A 12,118-nucleotide genomic window follows, 5' to 3' on the forward strand; every position below is an offset into this window, starting at 1 on the left:
TAATTCATCTAATCATGTTGTATTATGATCACATGATAACTCGACTGTGTATGGATCTCATCAAAATAGGCATTGTGATTTTAGATTTACAGTGGGCCCCCTTTAAAAAAACAGTCTTTTAAGGTATTTGCTTCCTCTTCTCCAAAATAAAATCTCAACCCTCTATGTAATATAACTAATAAAGCCTTTTATAATCTTAGTATCTGTTTGTTAGAGGAGATTTAGATCGGAGAGAAAGAGTGAGAGAGATTGAAGAGAGATAAATTTTCTTCTCTTTGTTTGAGAAAAGAGAAAGAGACAAGAGAATAAAAAGTGTGAGACTCATTAAATTATTTTTCTTCAACTTTGACGACAAATTGAAGAGATAATGAAAATTTTGCAAAAATATAAAAAGTATCCTTCAATTTTTTTTATTTTCTATACTCATTGATTTTAAATACTACTAAAAAAATGTTAATTGAAATTATAATATAAAATAAATATAATAAAATCCATAATTTAAAAATATAACATTTATTTTTAATTAATAATAAAACAACATTTTCTCATTCTTTTCTTAATTTTAGGGATATTTTTGTCATTTGAACTATAACATTATATTTCTCTTATCAATTAAATCCCACTAAACAAAAGAATAATAGAAGAATTTACTATATTTCTTTCATTTCTGTTTCTCACCTCTCTATTTCTCATTTTTTTTTCTGTTCTTATTTTCTTTTGTAAGATCAATAAAGTCTTGACGACTTCAAAGAAAAAGAAAGATAAAGAACTTGATGAAATATCCCATATTCAAGGTTGGGAATGAGGAAACGAGTCTCCTAATTTTGTCTAGGAAAGTCATTATGAATCTTTGCCTCTTGGCAATACGTTACGTGCAATGCTTGATTTGGACAAAAAGAAACCAAATGCATTTCCTCTCCTAATGGAAATACCTTTACCAATGGATGATGAGGAGTCTGAAAGAAGCGAAAAAAAGTTCTTGGGAGAGCCTTTCCCTAATCATTCATTTCCAAAAAGATGCTTCTTATGGGGTTCACATGTTGGACAGTAATATACATAAAATAATTTATTTATAGATAGATAGATAATGACCCAAGGAGAAATTATTAAATGATGTGGGATCATTATTAGTCTCAATCACATCTTCCACGCTGTGTACAGCCATTTCTGCAGTTCACATGCATGTGGAATGCATAATCAGTGCGCCAGTAAGCCTAACTAGAAGGGTTCAATTACATATCTTGTGGCTTGTGCTGTTCGAAATAACTGCTTACCTTTTTTAAAATTGTGTCCCAAACTTTATATTACTCTTATTTTTGTTTTTTTATTTTTCATTGGTCATAAAAATAAAATATTAATTAAATATATATTAATTTTATATTTTCGAACCCATGAAAATAAAAAGGTAAATGGAGTAATACAAAGTTTATGAAAAAAAAAATGCTCAGTATAGACCTAAAAGAGTAAAGAACATGTTCTGATTTGAACCACAAGCCACAAATATGTCTCAAGAACAAACTATGTAAAGTGACAACAGGCAACACTCCCATGACATTTTGATTTTCACCACTTGCATCCATGTTCCTTAATACTAATTTAATCTTTTTTCTTCAAAAAGGACGTATCAATTCACTGAGTCTCTCACCTAATCGAGGGAAGAGTAGATATATAAATGTCTCGATCGAAAAAACTATTTGGTTCCCATCTCAAATCTTCCTTAACTCCTCGTACTTTACCCCTTGGTTTCTGGTAAGATGTTGATTTGTAAATTGTGGCTGTAGCTACTGGCTATGGCTGCTTGCAGCAGTTGATACCTTAAAAACATTCAAATATTGACAAAACATTGATCTCCTATCTGCCTGGCCTTTTGTGGCAGCACAAGAGCTTATCAAATTGCAAATCAACATCTCTATGGGAAGATAATGAAAGTGAGTAATTAACTACTCATAATGCTAGCCATGGACAGAAAAGATCAGAGCAATATAAGCAGTTAAGCACCACCCCTAGAGCAGAGTTTTTAATATGCAGTCAGTGTATTCCACCAGCATATAGCTTGTTCATAACTGAATTTAATTAAGGCCAACAATATTCATTGTTTAGGAATGAGCACTCAGATTTTAAGCACAACAGTCCCGATATATCACCAAAATTTCAGGTCTAGTTCTCGAATGAGCCAAAAGTAACAAATAAATCACTAGTCTTTATCCAATTACTGAAAACATTTCATAATACTAGTGCCATATTTACAAGGTAGCTTAGATATCGAGCCACTTAAACTCACCAAACATGGTGTAAATTATGTTACTCCGTAGTCGAACCATTGGGAACTGATGTATCAGATTCCAGTTTGCAGTCAGTTTGCAAAGCTGAGAACCAAGCATCCACCTGAAAGAGAAAGTGGAAGAAAGATATATCATTTAACAAGATGAAATATCTAATGGAATACATATTACACTTAGAAGATGGTCATAATTAAAATGAGAATGTAAACTACTCAGAATCCATTCTGACTGAACGAATTTCTTGACTTAGACAAACCTGTATCTTAGAATTGCTTGAGCACTCATAACGTAATCCATGCCGAGTTAAAATATAAAAGACATATTGAATCTCATGTTCTTCACGCTTAATACTTGGTAATCTCCCTACTTCAACAATATCAGATAGAAGTGTTGAGTCCTGAGGGCTTAAATCTGCAATTTCTTTACCCTTTTATCAGTAAACGAGCATTGATGCAATGATGCCTTGAAAATGTAACACATCGTCTAAAGCTTGAGATTAAATATATATGAGTGAGCTAAATGTGAAAAATTAGTTTAAAATTTGGAAAAAGAATTAGTCAATAGAGAGAAGTGATGTTTCAATAATCCAAGGAATATATTTAAAGAAGTAATTGAAAGGTTGCACAAGTATGTGATGATTAGGAGGTTTCATACTTTCATGTCTCACTCACCCACATTGAAGAAGGCACAAACGCAATTTATCTGCGGAATTTTTTTTGGTCGGGGTAGTAAATCTTCATGTTCTGGTTGGTACTATATAATACATTTAATTGCAAAAAGAAAACTAATATCATGAATGGATGTTCAATTTTTCATTCTTATGTTTTCTTTAGTATGGATACGAATGAAAAGATGTATTCATTCCACTTCTATGCCTGGTATGCTATAATTGGTCACACAAAAAAGTTCAATCTGTGATTTTTTTTCTTGAATTTTGAAGTTAAATAGATTTTGCTAGGCCTAATTTGGGCTGAAAAACACAAATTGGCTTGAAAATATTGGAGTAGAAGTGAGGCCAGATGGATTGGCCAACTATTATTTTTTTACACCTATTGCTAAAATTGAAGGAAAACTTATTCCCTTGGGAATGCGAATAAGATTGACTCATTCCCATTCCAACCCCTCAATCCAAACATGCATAGAGTTACTCATTAGTATATATATGTGTGAAAATATTTAGCAAAACCTCTTGGGGCTTATATCAGGTACAACAAATAGAATGTAGAACATAAAATTTGTTATCTGCATCATGTCAAATAATTTTCTTAAACGCATTCAAGCACCCGCATTAACATTTTGTAACAAATACAAATACAGATCCATAAAAATCAAGAATACAACTTCAGCGGTTTGTTGACATGTCAGTAGACATTCAATGAATAGAGGCGTGAAAGGACGAAACACGTAACACAGATTAGCTCTCTATAATTGAATACATGAATATTAAAACAGTTTTAATTCAATCTAAGCTTGGTAGGAAAAGAAAAATAAATGGAGGAAGAGAGAAGAAAGATAGCTAGCTACATTACCTGTACACAAGAAATATAAGAATATACATGCTCCATGGAGAACAACAAAGCGAGGAATCCAATCATCTACTTCAATATCATCTATTGGTGGAGGTTCTCCTGGAAGTGTGGCCCATCTCTAAGATAAAGATAAAAGCAAATTAGTGTTAAATGTGTCAGGTAAATAAAATAATGAGGCACAGACAAATGCAACAAAACTTAGGGGCTGGACTGTCAGTACAGTTCGAATGGATAGATAGCCAGATAAACGAGCTGATCGCAAAACTTCATCAATGTGTTCCAACCTGTGTGAAAAACAATTGTCATTTATTGAAAACAGATTGGTGTCTCTTAAGACAAACAAGAGTTCCCCACATATGTGTTCCAATCTAATGCTAGTATGCATAGTTGCATAGTAGTAACTTTGTTTCTTTTATCACTGACTTTTGTACACTGAGAGCTAGACAAACACAAGAAGCATGGTAACCTTAAATAAACTGCAAATTCACTCACTGAGCTTTCAAGTGAGCTTCCCTCTCCTCTATATCAGCAACTTCTGATTGAAGTGACTCTACTTCTGCAGCTGTCAGCTCAACCTGCGGAATATAAATGTGTAATGGTAGGACATAACATAACTTCAAACAATGACAAAAGATGCACATAACAAAAGCTGCTCATAACAAAAGCTGCTCATAACAAAAGCTGCTCATATCAAACCTTTTCCTGACCTTCAGTACTAGACCCCCACGGCAGCCCACGGAGAGTAAACAAGTTCAACATGAAAGCCTTCCTTAATTTTCTCCGAGTCCTCAAATGGAAGGAGGACCTACATAACCTAAATTGAGTACTTATTTTAAATAAACTCAGTCACTAAGTAGCTTTATGATCATTTTTACATCTATTCTTTTTTTGCCAGTAAGGCAGGAAACAATACCTTGAACTTGAAGATTGATCAGTTCCAGGTTCTGTAATAGTTGGCGTTCTGTTCTCAGGAGATTCAATACTTGACACTGGAACTTGAAAATGATCAGGAATAATCTTTAATCTTGGAGGACTGTCATCCATGAAATTGACCTCTTTGAAGAAGGAAGGGCAAGCCTACTTAGCTGAAAACAATAATGATAAGTGTGAAGGATTTTTTTAGCCTGAAACAGTAACAACAGCAACAAGTCAGAACAGCATCATTGGCATCATTACTTCACTAAGTCATAAGTTGTTAACCAGTTTTGCTCATTCTAGCCCGACTTCTTTTCAGTAAATCATAAGGATATGGCATACCTTCCCGTCCCTAAAATGTATATGAAGCAGGGAAGGACCCTCAGTAGTGATGCTGAGGACACACCCGCTCAACTTGGGAATTAATTTACTACACATGAAAGCCATTTGTCATTTTCACTCCGATATATTTGTACTTGTATGTTGCCTTTGCCCCTACTACCTAAACATTGCTAGGTCCATCACTAACAAAAAGGATGGTTCAAAAACGTACACACATATATGAGTAGACGACAACATTCTTTTAAAATTAAATGAAAAACAATCCTTTACATCTACTCTCTCCCCTTCAAGGATTCTGGACTAACACACAAACTAACAAGAAAAGCGAATTGATAGACCAGCCAAAATCTGATGTTCATGATAACTTGCTGTTGAACAACTAAAACTGAAGACAAAAGCCTATTCATCTGAATTAAAACCAGTCTGATAGGGAATATAAAATCCAGGCATCCAAAAAGAAGATGGATAAATGCTGACAGGGACATTTGCCTATTTCCGTATATGATATCAAACTAACTTATCACTGTATCAGTTTGTTAGCAGATTTATGGTTTTAGATTACAGTTGAGGTGCCTTTGCAATTATAAAACTTGCAACTGATGTGGCTGTAATTGTGGTCAAGATGAAACTATCAGCAGTCAAAACAAACCATTATGAAGATCAATTATAAATCATACAGAGACAATATCCTCAGCCATGTTTTAAATTACGATTGCAGTCACGATTGCGGTTACTACGAATGCGGCTGTTGTGATGCAGATTGTGGGGTGTGAATTACTGTGATTAAAATATATATTTTTTAATTCGATCAGGTCCAATGCGGCAGAAATGCAGTCCGATGCGGTTGTGCTATGACCCTGTGTGGTCGTATCATTGTAAATTGGTGTCACACGGTAATTGGGTTTTGATGCGATATTGCGGTTGCATCACATGATGTGACCCGCAATTTGAATCACTGATTCTCAGCTTATTATCTAAGAAGTACTTGGTTAGCTATAGAAAACCAGCATAATGAAGACTTCCTTTATAACAAAAAACCGAATACTCCGATAGTTCAGATGCAGATGCTTACCTAAATAGCGTGAAGAGAAGACTATAGCGACTCTTTATGGTCCTCATGATCAAGCAAAATAATCAATCTCATTCATCAACTAAAACAGTGAAACTCAACGGGTCGCAACTAGAAAAGGAAACACAAAAATCTGTTTCGCCTGAAAACAAAAGATGAAAGGAAAAAAGACAATAAACAGTGAAAATCAAAAGCAGCTCAGGGACAACTATCGCACTATATAAACCCATATTAGGTGATTTACCAACCCCAGTTTTCTAAACAAAGCACGGATCAAAGAGAAACTCGTATACTAACGTATGAATCATAAAAGGAAAAAAAAACATGGAAAGTTACAAACTCTGAAATACAGAATAAAAAATGACACATCAATTAAATTGAATATGTGGTACAGGTTGAAAGTTACATGTGCTGACCAATAATTATTGTTGGAATAAAATATACTATAATAAAGAATTGTTATATGCATACCCTTTGGGAGGGAGATGGTTTGAGTTGGAAGGTGGTTGGTTAAATGATTAGGATGAACACTAAACTTTCTTTTCGGCCGAATCACGCGGGTAGACTGTTTCAGTTTGTCACTTTGTTGCGGCTATCGTTAGTGTAGGAAACACTTTTATCCTTTCAGTACTGACCATGTCGCCATGGTAACTTAAAAGCTTAACAGTAACAACTAGGGCTGAAAATTTAGAGACATGCACTATAAATTCGACTTGATAAATTTGAGTTATCAATTAAACTAGTTAGACTTGAGTTATAAATTAGGATGAATATCACCTATCCCATATTGTATCTCACTTCATATCTCAAGTCAATGAGAATTATTCATTTTATTACTTTTTGCTTTTAAATTTTTATTTTATCCACGTGTTAATATATGATTGGTTTGGAATAGGGAATGAGACACCATTAAAAACAGGTAATCCACATCCTATAAATTAAATAAATGAGTCAAACTCAAATCAAATATTGTTCAACTCGTTAGATTTATAAGCTAACTCGATTATGTATATATAAATATATAGTATATATGTGTTTCTATACAGGTTTAATTCTATATATAGTAAATAAATAATTATTATTTGAGTTGATAATCTAAATCAATTCAAATTGATGAGTTGAATGGAACATTTTTCCAATTTCAATCAAGCCAAATTTAAGGTGAAAATATAGTTGTTTCAAACTCGAGTTAAACAAATCGAACTAAGTTCTGGTTCGATTCAGTTTGGCTCATTTCCAGCCCTACCAAAAACATATACAAGCCATTGACTTCTTGAAAAAATTCAATAGAAAATATTCACACACAATGAAGTCAACTAATATATAATTTGTTAAGGTCCTATCTCAAAACTAATTGGCAATCAGAGGAGTAGTCCAACATGTATTTAAACCGTTACCGAGACAATGAGATAGGCGATGTGGGACTTACTTTCCAACACATTTAAGTTGGGAATTGTTAGGATATCGACCAATTTAAATTCAGGTGGGTAAGATCATAGGAAGTGCACACTCTTCCTACTAAATACTTAATGCAACAACATTTACTATGACTAGTGCAATAAGGATGATGTGATTAGTGTAGCATGTCCATAAGTAAATATGATCAACATGGATTAGTTGAGTTAGGAAGATGAGTTTAGTGGAACATATCTTGTAGTAAATGTGTGCAACATGGATTATTTGATGTAAACTCTTCAATTCAAGGGTCTTTTAAGATCTATGGGTCTCTAAGACTAGAGCAAGGGCCAAATCCTCCAAGGGAAAAGGATACCATTTACCCTGGTGAACCAGCTGGGAACCATGATTAGGAAGGACATTTATGTCCTTTACTTTAGTTTATTTAAATTTGTTTGGTTTTTAATAAATGAGAATTATTTCTCATGGGTAGTTTTAGATTTATGTCTTTTAATTATTCTTATTTACTTTTCAAATAAAGTTATTAGGATTTGGAGGTTATTTGATTAATCTCATATAAACTGGTTCGTTAGTGGTCAAGTACTTAACCTAGGCATGAAAGGTGGCTAGGCGCATACATGAACCAAGGAGCTAGGCATGTGAATACTATGGATAGGCCGTGTAGTCAAGTCCTTGGTGGTTGAAATTCAAATTCACATATTAAAGGATTGCATGAAAATCAAATCTGACTAGCCTAATTCAAGGAAGTCAAATTCAAGTCGGCATGGTCAAATCCTAGAAGATGGCATAGTTCAAATCCAAGTCACATGGAAGGCAATTCGGTTAACATGATTCAAGGGGTTCAAATTCAAGTTGGCACAATTTAAAGAAGATCAAATCTCAAAGTTGTTACTTAAAGTGACACGACTCACATGGATCAAGGGAGAAGATAATGTGAAGATAAGTTGGTCAAATCACATACCCCCTATCACTTGGATTTGAACCATTTCCCATAAAGCCACATAAACCGTGGCCATCTCAACCATTTCCAAACCAAACTGTGAGCAACTTATTCTAGCCACATGCATTGACCCAAACACTTGACGGATACACTTAACCATACACTCACCTATGCACTTAACCCTTAATCCCTAAATTGTAGCCAAACACAAACCTAAACCTTAACCGTAAGCCAAAACACACACTCCTTGTCCAAAAACAAGGATTTGACATATAATTTATAATTCTGTGAGGCAGATCAGGTTCAAGCAAGAACAATCGCTCAAGAAAGCCAAACCACCTTAAAGGTTTCGCATCATTAGTTGAGTTAGGGTGTTGTAATTTGCAAAGTACATCATTAAGTAGTTGTGATCTCTATGCATTAGTTGAATCATGATAACGTAATCAATGAAAGATGTCCTTTATTAATTGCTTTGGATTAATTTAGTTAGGATTGTGTGATTTGTGAAGCATGCTTTAAATGTAACATCACAAGTAAATGTTGCCATTAAGGATTAATTGCCTAAGGGTGGTATGAGTTGTGGAGAATGTCCTTTAATAAATATAACCATCATGGATTAGTCCAGTTAAGGTGGTGTGATTAGCGGAGCATGTATTTAAGTAACCATGATTTATCTAAAAAGTGTAATATCTATGCACTGTCACTGTAAATATTTATACATAGTCAGCATATCATTCACTATTAATTTGTATTACTTTATTTGCATAATTAATTATGATAAAACATGAATTATAAAACTTATACACTATTAATGAATATATTTGTTCTTTAATTAGAGAGTTTGGACGATATAACTAACACCTGAACTTCTACCCTTTAAATAATAGACTCCATGGAAAATTGAGTATCTGAAGGACTTATTTAATAATAACATGTGAGAAGACGATATAATATATATTCACATTGTTTTTATCTGTATCATGCTATATTTGAATGGTGTTTCGCATGCTTATTTAATTACATAATATAATACTTTCTTGATTAAAAAATTGATTGTTGTTGTATTAACAGTTATATTGACTTCGTTATCATCCCATACAATATCTTCCCTATGTACATACTATATTATAGGCATCACATATCATTATCATAGGTAGGTATGGTATTATTAGAAGTATTATCGCGGATAATATCATCCATAAACATTATGATGAAAAAATAAGGGACATTGCTCAATTCTCATTATAGTAGTATATAATAGATATTTTCTGATGATTGGTGAAATATCAATCCTAGGATCTTGAATCTCATGATTCTCATACATTGTATAAAACATATAAAGTCAAACCTGAATCCATGTTCTCTAGTCTACTCATTTGATATACATTTTGAGAGAGTTTTGGTATGATGACCTTCCTCAACCAAATCCTTAATTCCTTTGGGACCTTCGTTTTCTCTCTGATGGGGAGATGTGAAAACTATTTGTGATTTGGTGTCTTGGGGACCATAACTGTTCCTTATCTGATAACTTATAGGGTTCTCATTATTCCCTATAGGTCAACCGTTTGGGTATCCACTCATTATGCTCATATTCATTATCAATTTTAGAAATCTATGAGGTGTTAGTAATTAGGTTACTTATAATATAACCCCGAAATAAATAACTGATATCATTGTATCAAATATATGATGTCCACCTCAATTAGAAATTATAAATTTCTAACAATCTCCCACCGGACTTCATATCTTCCTAATACAATTATATCACAGGTTCTTTAGGCGTACATTCGTATGCCATTTACATTTAGACTTCTTCTTAATACAATCTGGTTCATCTTATATATCAACTATGGAACCACCAAGACTTTCATGACATGCAAGCATGACTCGATCACGATGATCACCATTAAAGACTTTGGATTGATCTCATTAAAGAATAAAGAAGAACCAGTTGGAAATAGACATGTTTGAGATCAGATTGCATGAAATTTTCATGTCTTTCATCCATGTTTGATCTATGTGATTGAGTACATTAATATGCAACACAATAGTTACAATACACACGTTCAAAATAGAACAATAAACCATCAACTTTATTATGCATAAAATTATATATGACGTCCAAAGTATATCATAAAACATATAGACTCCCACTGAACTAAGGTATCCTGAGGAGCAATACTCATATGAGCAATATGCTCATGAAAGACTTTAGGTACCAAATCCTTAGTCAGTGGGTCGACTAGCATAAAATTTGTCCTTATATGTTCTATAGAAATTTGTCTATTTTAAACATTTTCTTTAACAACAAGAAACTTGAGGACAATAAAATTTGACTTTGTAGAACTTCTATTATTGTTGGAGTTAAGAACCATGGACTTCGTGTCACAATAAATTTTCGGTGGTCTTTTAGTACATCAACCACACGTAAGCTAGTGACAAAATTTCCACAACCATATGTCATGGTCTAATGCTTCAAAACAAACCATGAACTCCGCAACCATGGTTGAAGGAGCTATGAGCGCCTCTTTAGCAGACTTCCAAGAGATAGCACCTTCAGCCAAGAAAAAAACATATTACTAGAGGTATAGTGTATGTTGTCTAGACACCCAAAAATCAGAGTCAAAGTACCAAATGATCTCTAAATTCTCAAACATCTGATAAGTGAACATGTACTCCTTTGTTCTCTTTAAGTAACGCATAACTAGTTTGAATGCCTTTCAGTGATGCATTACAGAATTGCTCAAATATCTGTTTAAAAATTCCTATGACAAATGTTATGTCGGGACGTGTAAAAACTTGAGTATACATTAGACTTCCTAGTGCAGATGCATAAGGAATCTTTACATCTCGTATCTTTCAATGTCATTTTTGGGACACTGTTCAAGACTAAAACTTGTCTCCCTTAGCTACAGGGGTATCCGCTGGTTTACTGTCTTTCATGTTAAATATATCTAAGACTTTATCTACATAGCTTTCTTGTGACAACCTTAGGATACCTTGAGAGAGATCTCTTAGTATATTAATACCTAATACAAAAGAAGCTTCCCCAAGATCTTTCATTTCGAAATTCTTCGTTAGAAATCTCTTGGTCTCATACAATAGTCTTATATCACTGCTCGCAAGCAGTATGACATATAATACAAGAATATAAATTTACTCCTACTAAATTTGTGGTACACGCAATCATCAACTTTATTTGCCTCAAAACCATACGAGGTAAATTTGATAAAACTTGTAATTCCATTGACGAGAAGCTTGTTTAAGTCCATAGATGGATTTCTTTAATTTTCATACCATTGACTTTGAGTCAATTAACACAAAGTTTTTTGGTTGCACCATATAGATCGTTTCTTTAATGTCACCATTTAGAAACACAATCTTAACATCCATCTGATGTAGCTCTAAATCAAAATGAGCTACTAGTACCTCTAAATCAAAATGAGCTACTAGTACCAATATTATTCTAAAATAATCCTTCGAAGATACTGGAGAGAAGGTTTCTTTATAATCAATAGGTTTTGCACCTTCAAGTAATTCGACAAGATCCCAAACGTCATTATCATGCATAGAATTCATCTCATCCTTCATGTCATTGATCCACATTCGAGAGTTAGAGATTTTC

The 12,118-nt window shown here is 33.5% G+C and overlaps 1 protein-coding gene across 6 annotated transcripts; it reads right to left on the reverse strand.

Moving 5' to 3' along the window:
- Positions 2,181-6,732, reverse strand: LOC109331536. 6 transcript variants are annotated; one of them, XM_019566094.1, is made up of 9 exons: positions 6,609-6,732; positions 6,141-6,279; positions 4,725-4,935; positions 4,508-4,625; positions 4,304-4,386; positions 4,032-4,095; positions 3,812-3,929; positions 2,539-2,702; positions 2,181-2,385 (listed from the first exon to the last, which is right to left on the reverse strand). In XM_019566094.1, the coding sequence occupies exons 3-9, from the start codon at positions 4,853-4,855 to the stop codon at positions 2,302-2,304; spliced, it is 762 nt and encodes a 253-aa protein (XP_019421639.1). In that variant the 5' UTR covers positions 4,856-4,935; positions 6,141-6,279; positions 6,609-6,732; the 3' UTR covers positions 2,181-2,301. The 6 variants fall into 6 exon arrangements, with proteins under 6 accessions (XP_019421639.1, XP_019421640.1, XP_019421642.1 ...); XM_019566095.1 differs by lacking the exon at positions 6,141-6,279; XM_019566097.1 differs by lacking the exons at positions 6,141-6,279; positions 6,609-6,732 and having other exon boundaries at positions 4,508-4,616; positions 4,725-5,970.

This window comes from Lupinus angustifolius, chromosome LG17 (assembly GCF_001865875.1).
Source record: "Lupinus angustifolius cultivar Tanjil chromosome LG17, LupAngTanjil_v1.0, whole genome shotgun sequence".
Classification (NCBI taxonomy): Eukaryota; Viridiplantae; Streptophyta; class Magnoliopsida; order Fabales; family Fabaceae; genus Lupinus; species Lupinus angustifolius.